Below are 22,084 nucleotides of genomic sequence, written 5' to 3' on the forward strand. Positions count from 1 at the left end.
ATTTCGAAAAAAAATGTTGTTTGTTCTTTTATATACTCATAGCCCTGCGGGTTATTTAATATGTGTGCGTTGAATCTCCAAAAAGGTTTTATACCCGGCATTCCCTCAATTTTAAGTATAAAAGTCAATAGTGAATGATCAGAAATAATACTATTATGATATGATGGTTTATTCGTATACAGGATTAATTTTGTGTCCATGAGTAAAATGAATATTCCCTACCACTTGGATTTGCTATTCTCCAAACATCAGCTATGTTGTTATTTTTTATATAAGTATTTAAAAATTCACAGGTCTTAGTTTTAACAAGACGCTTCCCTACCTTTATTGGTTTATCTAAGTATGGGTCTATAACACAGTTAAAATCTCCCCCCATTATTATATATTGATAATTATGCTCTGCGATTAAATCTATTATTTTCTTAAAAAATTGTGGGTTATCAAAATTAGGCACGTAAATATTTATCATAGTTAATGGTGTATTGTAAATTTCTCCCGTGACTATAACCTATCTTCCCTCTTTATCAGATATGGATTTATTTAATTTAAAAGGTATACCCTTCCGAATTATAATGGCCGTGCCTCTTGCTTTAGAGGTGAATGAGGAGTAATAGGTTTGACCTATCCAGTTTGCCCTTAATCTGATCTGAGTTTGTTGTTTCAAATGTGTCTCTTGTAGGAAAGCAATATCCATATTTAATGATTTAAATTGTGCCAGAATTTTACCCCTCTTAATTGGCTCGTTCGCACCTCTGATGTTCCAACTACAGAAAGTGAGACCTCCGATATTTATTCAACTATTATCTTGCATTGGCTATTATTACCAGACTGTATGATTCATGTGATGCAGCCAAGTACCTCGGAATCCCGATTCCAGAGTTGTCCTTCATAATTTCTGCAGTAATTTTACATCTCCTGACACTATTAAACATAATTAAGGGAAAGAGAAAAACATAAAATAAAGTGTACACAATAATTGTTAAGTCATACAACACATAATTGTGAATAAACAAAATAAGTGAGTGTAAGTTATCAAAAAAGCGATATCTTACAAAAAAGCCACCAATGGTAGCTAGGATTGTTTTTAAATTGACCTCCGTCGATGAGATTATGCACTGGGCCTTACCCCCCTATTAAAGTGTGACCCAACGTTAGTCGGTTCCCTCTAGTTGTAACCAAAATTATCATATCAGGTCAATTAATAGCTGAACAGTTTAAAATAGAGTAAAAGAGAAGCTAGAAGATTTGGACTAAAATAAAAGTAATTATGGGTTAAAGTACCTCGTCAATAATTACACTTTTCATTAACTTGTATGTTAGTTAATTCATAATTAGTATTTAAAATATATGTCTAACCTCCCCCATCCTTCCTGCTGTATAGTTAGTCGTGTTAGTATAGTACATTACGCCTTTAACGTTAGTTGAGTTTATTGCGCGTAAGTAGTTAATTAGTTAGTTAGTTATATGTTATATGTGTAAATAATAGGTCATATAGTGTGGGACAGATGCATCATATCATGGCCATTTCAAAAGGGGACAGTCTCATAGTTCTCAGGGCTGAAGGACTTGGCAACGAGCCTGCGACCTTGAGCTTCCATCTGTGCTTTCAGTTCAGAAATTTAATTCGGCCTCTGTTTTTGAAAAACATTCTTCCCAGATAAGCCTGTCTGGTAACCGTCTGAACAGTTCTAGTGTCTTAATTGAAACAGAAAAAACAAGTTCCACAGATAAAATGGCTATTATTCTGCTCCTCCTTGAATTTTGTTTAAAATCTCCTGGGCATATTTGCAAGCAGAGTCCGGGTCCGTGAATGAGCGTTGCTTGCCGTTAAACAAAATTAGCATTTTCGCTGGATAGATCACGCCACAACGAACTTCAGAATGTCCATATAAAATACTGCTTGTCCTTTTAAACTCGCGTGTTTTTGCCAGAATTTCCCGAGGATAATCCCTGTAGAATCTTACGATATTATCAGCGAATGTAAGATTTTCTCCATAGGGTATCTTCTTATGGATAGGACAGGTTTAAAGGGATATGGGCCAAATGCAGGCAGGTTGGACTAGTGTAGATCGACATGTTTGTTGGTGTGGGCAAGTTGGGCAGAAATTATGTTTGGATTGTTATGAGAAAACACCAAACCATGAACAATTTCCTTATTAAATTGCAAGAAATCACAGGGATCATGGGATACAGTGTTAGTGTTAGTAAGTAGCACTGAGGTGCAAGATCCATTGTGATTTTACTAATTATGACATGATCTGCACTATAATTTGCTTGAAATAATTTTAAGCCATCATCTGTAATAAACTGGTTCGGGATCAACCTTTCGATATTTATTTTTTAAATATTTAGTGTTTTCCAAATCAAATTGTAATTATCAAGAACTAGAATAAGTGGGACCCACTGGCTCTGTCACACAGGAGGCTTGGTCCCCCAACACAATATTCCACCACTCACCTATAGCCCCCAACTGCACAGGCGCAGCTCATTTCCCCGCATCCCTAGCACTCTCCCCCCCTCCTCTTCACCCTCCCTTTTCTTTCCCCTCTCCTCCCCTCCCCAATACCTCCCTCACCTCTCTCCCCCTCTCCTTTCCCCTACCATCAGTCTCTCACTCCCTCCCTTCCCCGTCTCTCCCCTCCCTACCACCCTCCCATCCCTCTATTCCCCACGTCCCCTACTCCTCACCTCCCCTACCCCCACTATCCCTCCTCACCTCCCCCACTGCCATCCTCTCCCTCTATTCCCTACCTCCCCCACTCCCCCCCTTCTCTATTCCCCCTTTTCCCTCTATTCCCCCTCCTCCCCCACTCTCCCTCTTCTTTACCCTATCCTCCTACCCTCCTCCAATCCCTCCCTCATCTCTCCTTTTCACTCTCTCCCACCATAAGTCCTCTCACCTCCCTACTCCCCTCCTCTCCCTCTATACCCTCTCCTCCCCCACACTCCCTCCTCACCTTCCAAGGATCTCGAGGTTGCTGCTCCTCTCCCTTCTTGCGTGCCCCGGAGGAGCATCAGCCGTCGGCGCTCTTAGAGCCAGGCCTCCAATCCTCGGCTCGGCCCGGAAGCACCAACAGCTACGGCCGTGCCGGCGGGTGGGTGGGGTGGGCAGGGTTAGGGGGTGAAGTGCTCGGAGAAAAGACGGGGGAAGAGCCATGGGGAGAGGAGGGTATCACGGGGAGGGGGGCAGGAGCCAGCGAGGGGGACCAGAGGGGAAGGGGCTGGAGCTGCGCGGCATTGTGATGGCGGTGCGTTTGGGACTCACAGCGGGCGCTGGATGCTCTCCTCCGCCGGGATCAGACTCTCCGCTTTCCATTTGGCGACATCTCCGACTCCGCGCCGGGCCGGGCCGCTTCTGGTCCCTCCAAAAATTGTGTCCGGTTGGACACTCCGCCCGCAACCCGCAGTGTCCCTCTGCTCCAGTAAAGATGCGATGGCGCAGGAAGGGGCGGACCATCCCGGGGAGTGACAGGAGAAGAGACCAATCCGCGCAACGCTGACTGGCAGAAGAGGAGATCGATCTGCGCACATGCGGTTTTTACGATTTTTAAACCTCGCTAGCTTTTACAATATACTACAGATCGAAACGAAATTAGTTGCACTCGCAGCACAGGAGAATGGTGAGTGAGCTGATAAAATATTGTAGTGCTATCGTGTACCGTTTTTGCACAAATACGAAAAACCACGCAAGCCAGAAGTGCACAAGATCAGAGTTTTAGTTATGTACAGATAGTACAAATTTACCTCCAAATAAGCACTACTCAACATTAATTTGTCGGTTTGGGGCCACTACTTTCAGGCCAATTTGATTGTGAACTTTAAATGTTTCTAAATAAAGGTGTTGCAAAGTCTAAATTTACATAATTTGTGTTCACCTGTTGTACTGCACACTTCACTACACCTCACCCCTACAACCTTTCCCCTGACTTGGTCATTTCAGCTTCTGGTTCGATCTTCTGAACATCAATTTTTGCATTCTTGGACCTGCTGCAGAACCAATAGAAATTGCAGTGTCAATGTAGTAACCTAGCATTGATACTTTGAAACTAATCAACCCATGTACTGAGCTGCAAATCCTCCAGATGTGTTTGCACTGTAAGTAAGTAAGTTTATTGGCCAAATATTCACATACAAGGAATTTGCCTTGGTGCTCCGCCCACAAGTTACAACATGACATACAGTGACAGTTACGAATGACTCAGAAAACACTAAACATTTATAATAATAAAACATTAATGATAAAACACCATTGATCAAGCATGTGAACCAACAAAATACCATATCAAAGAGAGGCTACAGATTTTTGGCAAATTCGTTTTTATGTCTGGCTGTGGCAGCTTTGACAGTCCGGAGTCGCCTTCCAGAGGGAAGTGATTCAAAGAGTTTGTGGCCAGGGTGAGAGGGGTCAGAGATGATCTTGCTCGCTCTCTTCCTGGCCCTTAGAGTGTGCAGTTCATCAATGGAGGGAAGGTTGCAGCCAATAACCTTCTCTGCTGATCGGACGATTCGCTGCAGCCTCCAGGTGTTGTGCTTGGTAGCTGAGCCAAACCAGACCATGATGGAGAAGGTGAGAACAGACTCTACGATGGCCGTGTAGAATTGGACCATCATTGCCTGTGGCAGATTGTGCTTCCTCAGCTGCCGTAGGAAGTACATCCTCTGTTGTGCCTTTTTGACTCTGGAGTCGATGGTAGCCCCCCACTTAAGGTCCTTAGAGATGCTGTTTCCCAGGAAATTAAAAGACTCCACAGATGTGACTGTGGTGTTGTTGATAGTGAGTGGGGTGAGAGGAGGGGGAGCTCTCCTAAAGTCTACAATCAATTCCACTGTCTTAAGTGCATTGAGCTCCAGGTTGTTGCGATGGCACCAGGACGCCAGCTGTGACACTTCCTGTCTGTAGGACACTTGAAGACACCTAATTACCTGCAATGCTGCTTTTCAATCTAACATGCATAGAATATTTGGCCAGGTCAAAGCCAGCTTTCCATAAGACATGGTAAAATTTGATGTGTGAATCATTGCACTCTGGAGGCACTTAGGCAAGTGTGCATGTCCTTCTGGACTAGCTTGCACTATGACTGGGTTTGAACAGCTGTAAATTATTTAATTTGAAGCTACCAGATTTTGTATTATTTTACTATTTTACTGGCTATGCACATAGAAGAGGAAAGGGAGGGTAGAGGGATATAGGGGAGAGGGAAAGGGAAGGGATAGGGAATGGGTGGTGGAATTTGGAAAAGGGAAGGGGTGAGGAGAGGAAAAGGGGAGAGAAAAGAAAAGGAGAGTGAGGGGATGGAAGAGCGAGAGGAGGAAGGTAAAAGGGAGAGGAGGTAAAAGGGAATACGGGATGGGGAAAAAAGGAGGGGTGGAAATGGGAGGTGCAATGGAAACAAGGAGTAGTAAAGAGAGGGCAAAAGGGAAGGGAGAAACGGAGTGGAAGTGGAAGGGGAGGGGGAACTAGGAGGGGAAGTGTAGGGAAGTGTTTAAAGGGACGAGGATGGGGAGTTGGGAAATGGCAAAGTTATGGGGTGGATGCAGATGCCACCTGGTAGCAGGTGGAGGTAGGCTATTGACACCAGTCCACTGGTAACTCTGATCTCACAGTATGTGATATTCCTCCATTTTTTTGTCATTTGCTTCAGACCCACTTTAGAAAATGGATACAGGAAAACCTCAGGAAAAAGTCTTGCGCCTACTTTGTGGAAAGCGAAGACGTGCCAAAGGCCACAAGGTAAGAGGAGGCTTGGGGAGAGAGTGGTCAAGTATCCTGAGTTTGGGATATGATGGAGCCCAGGGACAAATGCAGGGTGCGGGGAGATGGGAATTAGAGTCAGTTGCATTTTGGGGTTATCTCTAATCAGGGCCACTGTGGGTGGAAACTGCTCATGACAGAGTTGTCTGATTTTGGCAGCTGCAGCTGCCTTCTGTTCCTCAGTTGGATTAACTTTGCTTTGCCTCAATTTATACATTTCCTCTCAGCAACAAGTCACCATGCCAAATGATGATATGTCATCTTACATTGTCTTAATATTCAACGGCTCTGCTGAACATTTCTGCATCAGCCCTGAACCTGGCCTGAAGAGCGTTCATATCCAGTGCTATCAAATGTGCTGGCTGGTGGTCCTGGGAATTATATAGTCAGTTAAAACCCAAGCCACTTGTCCAGTTATTGCAAGACTTAGAGCAAAAATAAATAATTCATCAATTACACTATCAACACTTTACTGACCTGCACTATTACTGAGTTTGAACAGCAGCTGTACAATTTTTGGTTGGGATCAGAGAGAATTATTATTTTTATATATGATCTGATCCCCTTTTTACCAGCATCGAGGTCTGAGTAGTTGGGCAAATGCAGGGTAGTTTAGTTTAGTTTAGAGATACAGTGCGGAAACAGGCACTTTGGCCCACCAAGTCCGCACCGACCAGCGATCCCCGCACATTAACGCTATCCTACACACACTTGAGACAATTTACACATACACCAAGCTAATTAACCTCCAAACCTGTACATCTTTGGAGTGTGGGAGGAAACCGAAGATCTCAGAGAAAACCCACCAGGTCACGGGGAGAGCGTACAAAATCTGTACAGACAGCACCTGTAGCCGGGATCGAACCCTGTTCTCCGGCACTACAAGTGCTGTAAGGCAGCAACACTACCACTGCGGCACTGTGGCCGCCATGGTTCAAGGAGTTGAGGGGAATTGTCCAGGAGTAAATCAGCTTTCCAGGAGTTTTGGGGATTTGAGAGAAATATTGAGATGGCATACTGCCAACATTTGCTTGCTGAGTTTTCAGAACCAATCAGGATAGTGGCACAGCTTTGCAACACTGTTCCCAAATGACAATGTCCTGCATGGGCCATTGACCAAAAGGTTAGTGTCCATGGGATCCAGTTAACATCCTAGTGATCTCCTCTGCACCCACTCTTGCTGTATAACATCTTTCCTAAAGAGTGGTGACCAGAACTGCATCCATCTGATGTCAGACCAATATTTTCTAAAACTGGAGCATAATGTCCATGTTCTTAGTTTCTTGCTCTAGGAGTTAAGGGAGGATGATGTGTTGGATGCAGAGGCTGGTGGGGTGAAATGTGTGGATTGGGCAACTCTGCACTTGTTGTGCCTGGAGGTAAGTGGCACGAGAGCGGAACTACGGGACACAGAGGAGACACACGTGAGGGCCTCATCTATGACAGAAAGTGGGAGCCCATTTCATCCAGCAGCCTCCACATCCAGCACATTATCCTCCGAGGTTTCCATCACATCCTAAGGGATCCCACCACTAATCACATCTTCCCATCTTTGATTCTTTCCACCTTCTGCTCGTTCAACAATTTCTTGGTTCACTCATCCCTTCCCATCCAAGCCGCCACCTCCCCAGATACTCTCCCCTGCAACTGCAGGAGGTGTAACACCTGTCCTTATACCTCACCCCTCAACTCCATCTAGGTAACCCGACAGTTCTCTCAGGTTAGACAGAGGATCGACAGAGGTTAGTCGGAGAAAACACTACAAAAAGTAGTAAACACTGCCCAGTCCATCATCGGCTCTGACCTTCCTTCCAGCGAGGGGATTTATCGCAGTCGCTGCCTCAAAAAGGCTGGCGGAATCATCAAAGACCCACACCATCCTGGCCACACACTCATCTCCCTGCTACCTTCAGGTAGAGGGTACAGAAGCCTGAAGACTGCAACAACCAGGTTCGGGAATATCTACTTCCCCAAAGCCATCATGCTATTAAACCTGGCTCGGACAAAACTCTGATTATTAATAACCCATTTTCTGTTATTGCACTTTATCAGTTTATTTATTCATGTGTGTATACATTTATATTATGGTATATGGACACACTTATCTGTTTTGTAGTAAATGCCTACTATGTTCTGTCTGCTCAAGCAAAGCAAGAATTACATTGTCCTATACAGGGACACATGACAATAAACTCACTTGAACTTGAAACTTGAAGGATCACAAGTACCTCCTCTAACATCATCTACTGCAACCAGGTTTCCAGTTGGGCTCCCCTGGGCTGGATTGTTTCCGTGCTATATAACTCTGACTTGCAGACTCTATAAAAATAAAAAATAAAAGATAGGGTAAATTTCAAGAATAATTTCCCCTTATGAATGAAACTAGAGGGCATAGATTTAGGGTGAGGGTTGAGAAATTTAACGGGCATCTGAGGTGGATCTTTTTTCACGTAGACATAGGCGAGTACCTGAAATACACTGCTGGATAAAATGAAGAGAGGAAGAGGGAAGTCCGAACACACTGTTGCTGCACTGCTGTCTTTCCATTTGATGATGTATATTACTAAGTTGCTTTGTACCTCTCTTCACAGGCCAGTGTGTGAATGTGGATATGCCAAGTCCCAGCATAGTGAGGAAGCCCTTAAAGCAGGCCAACTACAAGGGGAGAGATGGAACGCCACAAAACACATCCAACAATTCCCAACTGATGCATTCGGAGACATAGCATTTGAAGGTCAAGGACAGAAGAGTGGGAAAGTATGTCGATCTTAATTTAGTCCAGTTAAGTTTAGAGAAACAGCGTGGAAACAGGCCCTTCAGCCCACTGTCCGCTCCGACCAGCGATCCCTGAACATTAACACTATCCTACACACACGTTGGACAATTTTACATTTACACCAAGCCAATTAACCTACATAGCTCCACCTCTTTGGAGCGTAGAAGGAAACTGGAGATCCTAGAGAATACCCACGCAGGTAATGGGGAGAAAATACAAACTCCGTACAGACAAGGAGTGAGGATCGAACCTGGGTCTCTGGCACTGTAAGGCAACAACTTTACCACTGTACCACCATGTTGCCCAAATCAGTCTAGGCTTGTTTAAAGTTCAAGTTGATATTGGTTTTTCATCCCCACTGTTTGATGGAGTGGGTTTTAATACAATAGCAGTTCCTAACATTTTCATTAAAAATTCTGCATGATCAGATTTTTACTGGGAAATGTTACTTGAACCAGAAACACAAGAGACTGCAGATGCTGGAATCCGGATCAAAAATACAAATTGCTGGTGGTACTCAGTGGTTTAGAAAGCATTTGTGTAGGGAAATGGATAGTCACCATTTTGGGTCAAGACCTATAATCTAGACCATCTGGAATTGTGAGGTGAAAACCTTTGGGAATACTAATGAGTCTAGGACGTGCACTTTGCATGGAATCGTCTTAGAGAGTGTTGAGGAACAGAGGACTCTTGGAGTACGTCAATGTACACTTGAAGATGGCAATGCGTGTAGATATTATGGCTAGGAAGGCATGCGGGATACTGTCTTTCATTAGTCAGGGCATTGAATACAGAAAGAAGGAAGATACAGAAATTAGTGGAATTGTTAGTATGGAGGCTACAGCTGATATTAATGTATAGATGAAATTGGTTGAACAATGGCAGATGAAGTTTAATCCTGATAAATGTGAGGTAATAGATTTTGGGAGTACTAATGACACTTGGGTCAGACCTCAGTTAGAGTACTGACTTCCTCCAGCTGATGTTTTTTTGCAACGAGTTCGAGCATCTGCAATCTCTTGCACCTTCACCTCATATTTGTCTCGATTAAACTCCATCTGCTATTTTTCAGTTCATTTCACAAATCCATCAACATGTATCTGCACACCACGACCAGCTTCAGTACTATTAGCAGCTCCATCAACCCTAGTGGCATCTGCAAACTTACTGACCAGGCCTCCCGCGTCCACATCCCAATCATTTATGTATATTACAAACTTCAAGGGTCCTAGCAGTGATTCCTATGGGATATCATCAGTCAAACCACTATTGTCATCCGAGCAAATTTTGGAGCTAGTTTGTGTCAGAAGGAACTGCAGATGCTGGTTATACACCGAAGATAGATAAGAAATGCTGGAGTAACTCAGCGGGACAGGCAGCATCTCTGGAGAGTTTTGTGTCGATACTTAATCTTTGACTAACAGCACACCACCTCAAATCATTTTATTTTCCCACTCCCCCTCTATATCGCAGAAAATGTTATACCCTGAGATATTTAATTGCCCATCTTTCCTGTCCTTCAACCAATCGTTCATCTACTTTACTCGTTATATTCCCTGCATTAAAATAGATGCAAATTAGTTTTCAATCCCCTTGATGTGTAATTGGACAATCATTTACCTCGTTGATTGTACCATTTAATCTGAACAACTGCTCAGAGCCCCCCTTCCCTGTAGACTCAGTTTAAACCTTTCCCAAAAGCATTTGCACAAGTTTGTTAGACCACTCCCGTTAAGATGCAAGCCCAAAATGTCATATTTTCTCTGGAAACATTCTCAATGATCCAGCAGTTTCCCTGACTTCCTACATCCTGCAGGAGGAGCAATGCACCAACTAACCTGCCATCCACTAGTGGCACCTGAACCAAGAAAGAGAGACCAATTTTAAAAAGTAAGACTCACAACAGCAGACTGTATCTTATCCCCCTATCCTCCTATCCGCTTCTGATAGCCTCCATGCTTCACCCTCCTCCCTGAAGACTTTTGAACCAAAGACTCACACTTGACCTCCACGCAGCACTTCACCCCAACGAGTTACTCTGAAACACCTTGCCCTGTGTTTATTTGCCTTGTTTGGATGCTGCAAATAACCAACGGGCTTGTTGCTCAAAGCTGACAATCTTGATCTAGCATGTAAGTGACTGCCCAAACCTGTCCACGGACTTGCTTAGTAAAGTTCCTACAATAACCGGAAATTCACTTGGTGCAACTAATTACCAGGCTTACCAGCACCGGAAACTGGAGGAACAGCACCTCATATTCCGTTTGGGGACTCTACACCCCCGGGGCATGAACATCGAATTCTCCCAATTCTGTTAGTCCTTGCTGTCTCCTCCCCTTCCTCAGCTCCCCTGCTGTCTCCTCCCACCCTCCAGCCTTCTGGCTACTCCTCCTTTTCCCTTTCTTGTCCCCACCCACCCCCATCCCCGATCAGTCTGAAGAAGGGTTTCGGCCCGAAACGTTGCCTATTTCCTTCGCTCCATAGATGCTGCTGCACCCGCTGAGTTTCTCCAGCTTTTCTGTGTAACCTAATTACCAGGCTTGCTGCTCAAAGCTGCCCAGCCTGCTCTGACCTGAAATGCCTTCCATTATGTCTGTGAAATCAGCTTTCCCCAATTTAAGACCTTAGACACTGGCCCATCCTTATCCTTTAAGATATGCAGAAGTCACTATCTCCAAAATAAACCCCCTCTGCTTAACCATCTACATTCCCCAGGATGTCCTGTAATTGTAGTTGATCTATATATTTAGAAAAAAACCCTCTCCTGGACATACTTTGAAGATTCTGCCCTCTGAACCCATAACACTGAGACAATTTCAGTAAATATTCATGAAATTAAAATTCCCTTGTTGATGACTTTGTTTTTCCTGCATCTCCCTGAGACCTCTCTGTTCGGAGGTCTGTCATACACCACCAACAAAGCAAAGATACCCTTTGTGTTTCTAATTTCCACTCATATGGTCTTTTCTGATGTGTCTACTAGACTACAGTGCCAGAGACCCGGGTTCGATTCTGACCATGGGTGCTGTCTGTACGGTGTTTGTACGTTCTTCCCGTAACCACATGGGTTTTCACTGGGTGCTCCAGATTTCTTCCACACTCCAAAGACGTGCAGGTTTAGTTAATTAGCTTTTTGTCCAATTTTTGAAAATTGTCCATTGTTCCTACTGTGTAGGATATTGCTAGTGGGCGAGGATCGCTGGTCGGCGTGGACTCGGTGGGCCGAAGGACCTGTTTCTGCACTGTATCTCTAAACTAAACCAACATCCCTCAATACTGAAGTATTCTAATATTTGACTAACAGTACAATACCTCCTATCATTTTATTTTCCCACTCCCCCTCTATATCAACAAAAATTCTATACCCTGAGATATTGAAAGTGCCCAACTTTCCTATCCTTTAACTATGTGCTTCAAGCAGTGGTCCTTCTTTGAATATGTTATTGCAAGTGTACAAGGCTTTGTTGAGACCATATCCATAGATCATGTGCAACTTTAGTCAAGGTGGCAAATAAAGATATTTGTGCGGTGTGGAATTGATATGGCAATACAATAGACAAGAGGTGCAGGAGTAGGCCATTCGGCCCTTCGAGCCAGCACTGCTGTTCAATGTGATCATGGCTGATCATCCCCAATCAGTACCCCGTTCCTGCCTTCTCCCCATATCCCCAACTCCGCTATCTTTAAGAGCCCTATCTATCTCTCTCTTGAAAGTATCCAGAGAACTGGCCTCTACCGCCCTCTGAGCAGAGAATTCCACAGACTCACAACTCTCTGTGTGAAAAAGTGTTTCCTCATCTCCATTCTGAATGGCCTATACCTTTATGCCCCTGTCCCACTTAGGAAACCTGAACGGAAACCTCTGGGGACTTTGCGCCCCACCCAAGGTTTCCGTGCGGTTCCCGGAAGTTTTTGTCAATCTCCCTACCTGCTTCCACTACCTGCAACCTCTGGCAACCACCTGCAACCTCCGAGAACCGCAAGGAAACCTTGGATGGGGCGCAAAGTCTCCAGAGGTTTCCGTTCAGGTTTCCTAAGTGGGACAGGGGCATTATTCTTAAATGGCCCCTGGTTCTGGACTCCCCCAACATCGGGAACATGTTTTCGGCTCCAGCGTGTCCAAACCCTTAATAATCTTATATGTTTCAATAAGATATCCTCTCATCCTTCTAAATTCCAGAGTATACAAGCCCAGCTGCTCCATTCTCTCAGCATATTCAGTCCCTCCCTCCTGGGGATCACAGTTCTTGGTGAAGACTGCTTGTTGTCCATGCTCAGCCGGCATTAGAGACCTTTATAACCAAGTAATCTCTGTTCTTGGTTGTCATTTCCAGTACGTTCGAGTCTCGAATGACACAGCACCAGTGGCACTATACCAGCTCATGACCAAGTACTGGGAGCTGGATCCTCCCCACCTTCTCATTTCCGTCACTGGAGGGGCAAAGAACTTTAATCTGAAGCCAGACTTGAGGTTCATGTTCCTCAGAGGCCTCATGAAAGTGGCGCAATCAACAGGTATGAAGACGTCAACGGTTTTAAAAATAGACTAGAGTGTATAACTCTTTTCCACCAATGGTTCCCCCCCTTCGCACCCCCACCCCAACCTGTTCTTCACATAACTCCTATCTCTCCGAGTACTTTGATTCTCTTTTTCAAATGATTACTTAGGTTCCCATTGTTTATGAAAGAACTGCAGATGCTGGAAAAATCAAGGGTAGACAAAAATGCTGGAGAAACTCAGTGGGTGAGGTAGCATCTTAGTTTTCCCATTGCTCTATTTTACATTCAGCCCCTGTCTCTGTTAAGACATTGCTCCTTCAGGGACTGGGCTATAGGGAGAGATTGAGCAGGCTAGGACTCTATTCCTTGGAGCACAGGAGAATGAGGGGTGATCTTATGGAGTTGTATAAAATCATGAGAGGAATAGATCGGGTAGACGCACAGAGTAGGGGAATAGCGAACCAGAGGACATAGGTTTAAGGTGAGAGGGAATGATTTAATACGAATCTGAGGGGGTGACTTTTTCACGCAAAGGTTGGTAGATGTATGGAACGAGCTGCCAGAGGAGGTAACTGAGGTAGTAAAGTCTTGCTTCTCTCCCCACCGTTTAGTACACTTTTCTCCTTCTGTTTTGGGATCTTCTTTCCCCATATCTTATCTCAATTTACTACTCTTTTCACTCTGATTCCCACTTCTTTCCCACTATTTTGTTGTTACTGCTCCTTGTTTCCCTAACATGTTCTGTTCTATTATGCACTCAAACTTTGTGCTTCTCTATTCTTCAGTTTTGCACCCGTGTTTCCTTCTCTCTTCTTCCTCTATTTTAAATGCGTATGATATTTTGTCTGTTTCTTCTACATTGAATGTTTAGTTTAGTTTAGAGATACACTGCAGAAACAGGCCCACAGAGTCTGCGCCAACCAGTGATCTCCGTACATTAACACTATCCTACACACACACTTAGAGACAATTTACAATTTACTAAGCTAATTAACCTACAAACATGTACATCTTTGGAGTGTGGGAGGAAACCAGGGATCCTGGCGAAGACCCACACAGGCCATAGTGAGAACGTCCAAACTCCGTACAGACAAGCGCCCATAGTCAGGATTGAACCCAGATCTCTGGCACTGCCAGGCACCAACTCTACCGCTGCACCACCATGCCGCACATTGTTATTGGTTCTTTGTATTCGAAATAAATACTTTTATGTAAAAAAATACACCGTTGTCTTTTTGAATATCCTGTTACGAGTCAAGAGTGTTTTATTGTCATAAACTTTCCCATCAGGTGCATGGATAATCTCAGGGGGTTCCTTCACTGGAGTGATGAAGTACGTTGGAGAGGCTGTGCGACTTTGTAACATGACCAGCACCCAGAAAGAAAAGCAAATCATTGCCATCGGTGTTGCCAGCTGGGGTATCGTGCACAACCGTGACAGCCTGGTCGATACACATGTGAGAAATGGTCCTGCATCTACTGCTTTTATTTGTCAATACTCAACAGTCATAGCTTTTGTTCACGTGTAAACCAAAAGTCACCTCCAAATAGGATCTGGAAGAGTCACTTACGAATTGTACCTGAGGCCTTCAGGTTAACAACTTTATTTCTGTTGAACCTATGTTCCTTGTGACATGGGTGGCAACAAGGAAGGGACTTGGCAGTCAGTAGCATTTAATCCTGAGGAGATACAGAGAACAGTGATGCAAACACAAATTTCCAGTGCTTTGGTGGCTAACTAGGTTTGTCTTTTCTGAAATAGGGGAAGTTCCCTGCAACATATTACGTGGATGAAGAAAATCAGGGCAGATTATCTTGTTTGGACTACAACCATACCCATTTTATCCTGGTGGATGATGGGACCCAAGGACATTATGGTGTGGAGATTCCCCTGAGAACCCAGTTAGAAAGATACATCTCAAAGCAGCGAATGGGGACTGAAGGTAAGAGTTGGCAACATGGCTGAGGACAGAGATTGTGTGGATGTGGGAAGTACAAGTAACGTGGAATTTAAGAGAATTTTTACTCTGCGAGCAAAACACAAAATTAATACCTGTTGTACAATAATAGGAATGTTTAAGAGGAGAGATTTTATAAATCTCTATAAGGTCAACCCTCAGCCACCCATGCCCCATGCATAAACATTTTTTGCTTATCCATCCTCTCCTTATAACTCAAATCCTCCATTCCGGTACCAACCATGCAAATCGTTTTTGCATCCTGTCAGGTATAGAATAGAATAGAATGCCTATTATGGTCATTCAAACAAACAAAGGTTTGAACGAAATTTCGTTCCCTGCAGTCATATCAGCAAAAAGAACAAAACACACAATTAACACAGTTTCACACAAACATCCATCACAGTGAATCTCCAAACACCTCCTCACTGTGATGGAAGGCAGAAGTCTTAGCTCTTCCCTGTTCTTCTCCCGCGGTCAGGCAGTCAAACTGCTGCGTCGAGGTGATTGAGGCTCTTGATGTTAAAGCCCCAGGCGGGCGATGGTAAGTCACGTGGCTGATTAAGCCACGCTGGACAATGAAAAGCCCTGCAACGGGCCGATTCAAACCCCGCGATTCAGGGCGGGTGAAGTTGCTGTTACGGGAGCTCCTGAAAATCGGTCTCCTACCAGGGACCTGCGAGCTCCCGATGTTAACGTCCACAGGGCCTGCGGCCAAAGCCTCCGAAGCTCTGAAGTCGGGCCGCAGCCACAGCGCCACCACAGCCTCTGAAGTCAGCCAGCTCTGTAAGTTCACAGGCTCTGCGACCAGAGCCATCAGGTCGATTCCAGTTGGAGGCCGCCAGTTCCACGATGTTAGGCCCCAGTGAAACGGAGACACGACAAGGAAAAGGCTGCGTTCCCCGTTCAAGGAAGAGATTTAAATCGTTTCTTCCACCCCCATCCCCCCCACCCCCCACATATACACAACTGAAAATAAACCAAAAACATACCCCTAACAAAACAAAAAAAGACAAAAAGAAACAAGGCAAACGGACTGCCTTCCCATAGTTGGGTGACCAGAGCTGTATACTGTACTTCAAATGTGCCCTTCACAACATCTTGTACGGCTGTAACATGGTGTCCTAATCCCTCTACTCATGACGGCAAGCATGCCAAACACATTCTTTAATACCTTGTCTACCTGTGTCACCACATTCATGCAACTATGCACCTACACTCTGATGTCTCTTTCTTCTGTACAATCCCTAGGATATGACTTGCACATTGTGCAGGTCCTATCATGATTAGTCTTACCAAAATGTAAAACTTTGCATTTATCTGAATTGAACTCAAACTCCAATTCCTTATTTCAATTTCAATCTTTATTTTGCAGATGTTGGACTTGAAATCCCAATTGTATGTGTTGTCCTTGAAGGTGGGCCTGGAACATTGAGTGTAAGTTAATGTACCCTTTCATGTTTTGGGACATTAAAATCTTATACATCTAATGTGCTAGCTTTACTGAAAATGTAGACACTTATGCACATGGAGAAAATGTAGTCAGTTTAATTGGCAAATCCTGCAATCCTCAATGTTATACAGCCATGGAGTCACACAGCATGTAACAGGCCTTCTGCCCAACTCAGGGGGGACACAATTTTTTGGTGGCCGCGCGCGCATGCGCACACACACACACGCGCGCGCGCACACACACACACACACACACACACACACACACACACACACACACACACACACACACACACACACACACACACACACACACACACACTCTCATGCGCGCGTGCAGCTTCGGAGGCTCAACCCAACGCAGCCCTGTTAACTACAGCCCTGCCTGGACTGACGGGACACCAGCGCTGCTTCTCCACCATGGCCATATTTCCCGCAATTCCAGGAAGGACTGTAGGTTCACCTGGCGGGACAGGCAGAGTGAGCTGGATTTTGCGCTGCTTCTCTGCGCTGGCTGTGGGCCTGGGGGTACAACTCCTGTCTGACTCCCGACCTCTCTGGCCACCCGTGGGGGAGGGGGGCACTTGGGACAGCGCCGGAGAGCCGGGATCGATCCTGGCTGCGGATGAGGTGCAGATGTGTGCCACGTCTCCCTCCTCCAATCACCGCGCTCTATCCTCAGTCCCACCCCCTCCCCCCTTACTCCTCTCTCCTCCAATGATCGCGCTGAATCATCATGTCCCAACGCCATTCCCTGCTGACCGACGTCTCTCTCGTCCAATCGGAGCCCTCGATCATCAGTCCCACCCCCACTCTCTCGCGGAAAGCGGAGATTTCACTGGGTTTTAAAATCCGGATTACAAAACTTGGTGGGGATGTCCCCCACCTCTGAAAATAGAGGGGGGACGTGTGTGTCCCCTGGGCCCCCCAGGTTTTCCGTCCCTGCCGACCAAGATGTCCCATCTAAGCTAGTCTCATTTACCTGCATTTAATCCATATCTCTCTAAACTTTTCCTATCCATTTACCTGCCCAAGTGTCTTTTAAAGGCTGTTAGAGTATCTGCCTCAACTTCCTCGTCTGACAGCTCATTCCACATGCCCACCATCATCTGAGTGATCAAGATGGCTCTCATTTTAAATTTTGTTCCTCTCATCTTGAACATATGCTTTTGATTCCCTACTCTGGGTAAAAGACTGTGCATTCACCTCATAATTTCATAGACCTCTTTAAGGTCACAACTCAGCTTCTTGCACTCCAAGGAGTAAAGTTATAGACTACCCAACCTCTCCCTGCAGCTCAACCCCGCAGGTCCTGGCAACATCCTCGTGAATCTTCTCTGTACTCCTTCCAGTTTAAAATGTTAAAGTAATCTGCACATTTTTTCAGATATTCCTCTGATTAACTCCCAGGGACTGTTTCACAGCACCTCTCAACATCATATATTCAATAATGAGGATCTTCCACAGAAGAGGCCCTCTGATGCAGCAATCCCATTACACTGACACCTCATCTTGTTTAGTTTAGTTTATTATTGTCATGTGTACATGTGTCAAGCTACAATGAAAAGCTTTTATATGTGAGCCATCCAGTCACAGTAAAGACTATATTTGAATAATATAAAGCTGTCCACAGTGCACAGATAAAGGGTACAACATTTAGTTCACAAATATAACATTGAAGTCTGATAATGTCCACATAAAGATGGTTCAAAGATCTACAATGAGGTAGGTCAGGACCACACTTTAGCTGATGACAAGACCATGCAGTTGCCTGATAAGAGCTGAGAAGAAACTGTTCCTAATCTAGATATATCAAACCTCTAACTCCTGCCTGGTGGGAGAGGGGAGAAGAGGGAATGACCGGGGTAAGGCTGGTCCTTGATTATGCTGGTAGCCTTACAAGGTAGGGTGACGTGCAGATGAAGTCAATGGAAGAGAGCTTGGTTTGTTTGATGGTCTGGGCTATGTCCACAATTTCTTGCGGTCTTGGATTAAGCTGTTCCTAAACTAGATGATAATGCTTCCCTATAAGGTGCTTTCTACGGCACATCTGTAGAAGTTATTGAGGATTGGTGGGGACATGCTAAACTTTCTTAGCATTCTAATGCAGTAGCGGCATTGATGTGCATTTGAGGCCATCGATTTGATGTGACTGGTCCAGGATAAATTGCCAATGATATTTATTCCTAGGAACTTAAAGCTTTTGATCCTCATCTCTACTGCGGTGCCATCAACGTATGTGATGTCTTAATCCTACTTTTCCCTCGCCCTCTCACTTCTACTGCAGGACCTCATCTCATCCTCTGCCTGCGAACTGAGGTTAAAATGACTGTTCTTGATTGCTGGGTTTTATCCATACATCATCTTTGAAACAAAATAATGCAACATTTGCAATGCTCTCGTCCATAGGCGCCACCCCTGAACATTCAATGTTTGGAAAATATTTGTGGTCACTCCATGATCCCCTCTGCCTCTTTGTTTAGTGACGGTGATTTTTGTCTTGCAGACGATACACGGTGCGATGAGCAATGGAACTCCTTGTGTGATTGTGGAGGGGTCAGGCCGCGTGGCTGACATCCTGGCAAATGCAGCTGACCTACCCATGACTGAGATTACCATCCCCTTCATCCAGAAGCAGCTGCGCACATTCTTTGCTGAAAGCTACAACATGTTCTCTGAACGAGAAATAATATTGTGGACCAAAAAGGTACAGGCATGGCCACACGTTGGAGCAAATATCATCCTTCCTCCTTTCTTATGGGTTCCATTTCCCCTCGTACCACATGTCTGAATTCTTTGCAAACCTCATGTGGTTACCAAACACTTTTTGAAAAATGCATATGCTGTACATCATACTCCATTTAGCAATTAAATCACATTTATCATTGTGTTCTTGCTTGATAAAGGATATTTTATCAGTTACATCCCTGTCCTAGTGCACCACTAGTTTCATCGAAGTATATCGCCCAAGACTCTTAGCCAACACCGGTATGTGTAGCTCACACCGTACCATGTCCTCATCAACTTCCTGAAAGAGCAATTGACTTATGTCCTATCCTCTTTCAATGGCCCTGCATTGATTTATCCTCATGTTAAATCTGTGGCCTCTGATATTGCCTTTTTGATAGTGAAAGCAAGTTTCCCCATTTTCTAAGATGCTTCGTAATTTCATTCCAGTTCCTCTTTCTATTTGTATAGCAGCTTTGCGTAACAAAACAGAAGAAGATGGATATTCCAACCCTTAGCTCCACTATTCTTTAGACTACAGAGACTTTAGAGATAGAGCATGGAAACAAGCCCTTCGGCCCACTGAGTCCACGCCAACCAATGATCACCCCATACATTAACACTAATCCAACACACTAGGGTCAATTTACAGTTTAACCAAAGTCAATTAACCTGTATGTCTTGGAGTGTGGGAAGAAACCGGAGCACCCAAAAAAATGACACGCAGTCACAGGGAGAACGCAAAGACCATACAGACAGCACCATGGTCACGATCGAACTCGGGTTTCTGGTGCTGTAAGGCAGCAGCTCTACCTCATGCCACCCTATTGCCGCTATTCAGTAACGATCTCACTCATTCCTTATAATTCTCAGTTTCCCTGAAACTCCATCTACCTCTCCTCAAATATCCGGAGTGCTTTTGTTGCTAATCTGGGGATGCCACATGTGCATAGTAAAACCCCTCTGCATACCTTATGAGGTTTTGAAATCCATACTCATGTGCCCTCTTAACCCTCTTGAACCTAGCTTCTGTAGTCTCTCCTCATAGCTAGACTGCTCCATCCCAAGCAACATCCTTGTGAATGTCCTTTGCACCTTTCAGTGTTCTCACATTTCCCCTCAATCTTGGTGACCAGAACTGCACATAATACTCCAGTACTATATCTGAGCAAACGGTCTGATGTGCAACCACAGAGAACCAATGGTTGGGAAGAACTGCAGATGCTGGTTTAAATCAAAGATAGACATAAAATGCTGGAGTAACAGCGTAGTTACTCAGAGTCTGAAGAAGGGTCTCGTCCCGAAACGTCACCCATTCTTTCTCTCCAGAGATGCTGCCTGTCCCACTGAATTACTCCAGCATTTTGTGTCTATCTATGAGATCCAATGGTTGGTTCCCTTTGCAGTTTGTTAATTCTCTTTTAGCAAAGTCTCCACTTACATCTAGCAGCTACTTTGCATCCTGTTCCACCATATCATCATCACATAAAAACTGATGCAACTTTTTTTTTTTAAACTCTCAGTCATCATCCACGTATGTTCCTTTTCTACGTATCCAGCTTATAAGCAGTTCCTTGTTCATACATATGTAAAACACTGGCACTTGATTCCCGTCGTCTCTTTCACTCTTATTCTGAGTCTTGCTGGACTTTCCCACATTTGCCACCTGTACAAGCTCTTGAGTCCTCCTCTCTGATCAGATAAGTGTAGGAGTTCATTACATTTTCTCCCTCATTCTTCAGATCCAAGACATCATCAGGATGCGGGAACTTCTGACTGTTTTCCGGCCAGATACATCAAGGAATAATGATCTGGATGTTGCCATTCTGCAGGCCTTATTGAAAGGTGGGTACACTTGGGCTTCAGCTGGGTTAATTGAAAAGAGTAATGCACTGAATGGTCCATTTGATTCATGTTGCACATTTTGCTCTGAGATCTGTATTCAATAGTATCGCCAACAACTTCTCCTGGAGCACCCATATTGAGAAAGCACACCAACGCCTCTACTTCCTTAGATGGCTTAGGAAGTTCAGCATGTCCTCGACAGCTCTCACAACCTTTGCAGGTGTGCCGTAGAAAACATGTTATTGGGAACAACTCCATCCAAGACCGCAAGATATTGCAGAGTATTGTGAACACACAGAGAATCGCACAGACAAATATCCCTTCCATTGACTCCATTTATACCTCACGCTGCCTCGGCAAGGCCACCAACATAATATAGGACCAGTCACATCCCAGTCACTCTCTCTTCTCCCCTCTCCCATCAGGCAGGAGATATACTGTAAATGTGTGAAAAGGCACAGCTCCAGATTGAGGGACAGTTTCTTCCCAGCGGTTATCAAGCAACTGAACTATCCTACCAACAACTAGAGAGCAGTCCTGAGCTACTATCTATCTCAGTGGAGACACTCGGATCTTACTGGACTTTATCTTGCACTAAACTTCATTCACATTATTTCTGTTATCCTATATCTGTACACTGTGGATGGTGCAATTGTAATCATGTATTTTAATCTTTCCGCTGACTGGATAGTACACAACAAAAGCTTTTGACTGTACCTCGGTACACGTGACAATAAACTAAACTAAACTAAACTAAACTGAACCATAAGGAACCCAACCGCTATCTTATGATTTACCAAAATATCGTGTGGGATGGAATGTTTCCGTTACGATGAGGGACTGGGTAGGCAGGGTCTGTTTTATTTGGACTGGAAGGGACTGAGGGGAAGCCTGAAAATGGTATACAAAATCATGAGGGGCATTGGAGAAATTGATAAGAAACTTCATGCCCATGGCAGAGATATCTAAATCTAGAGGATTCTCAATCAGATGACAGATGCTGCTTGATCTGCCCAAAACAGTGTAGTTGGATGCCTGCAAGTGAATGCTGCTGCCTGGCACATTCCAGACTGT

General features: G+C 44.6%; 1 protein-coding gene across 1 annotated transcript in view; it reads left to right on the forward strand.

Annotated features, from left to right (window-relative positions):
- Window positions 1–22,084, forward strand: part of trpm2 (transient receptor potential cation channel, subfamily M, member 2) — a 114,542-nt gene that overhangs the window by 23,201 nt on the left and 69,257 nt on the right. The window contains exons 4-11 of the mRNA XM_055638177.1: window positions 5,643–5,731; window positions 8,344–8,509; window positions 12,863–13,043; window positions 14,319–14,485; window positions 14,791–14,971; window positions 16,362–16,423; window positions 18,945–19,145; window positions 20,908–21,010. Of these exons, the coding sequence (XP_055494152.1) occupies window positions 5,643–5,731; window positions 8,344–8,509; window positions 12,863–13,043; window positions 14,319–14,485; window positions 14,791–14,971; window positions 16,362–16,423; window positions 18,945–19,145; window positions 20,908–21,010 (1,150 nt within the window). The remainder of the gene's footprint in view (window positions 1–5,642; window positions 5,732–8,343; window positions 8,510–12,862; window positions 13,044–14,318; window positions 14,486–14,790; window positions 14,972–16,361; window positions 16,424–18,944; window positions 19,146–20,907; window positions 21,011–22,084) is intronic.

Source organism: Leucoraja erinacea, chromosome 7 (assembly GCF_028641065.1).
Source record: "Leucoraja erinacea ecotype New England chromosome 7, Leri_hhj_1, whole genome shotgun sequence".
NCBI classification, from domain to species: Eukaryota; Metazoa; Chordata; class Chondrichthyes; order Rajiformes; family Rajidae; genus Leucoraja; species Leucoraja erinaceus.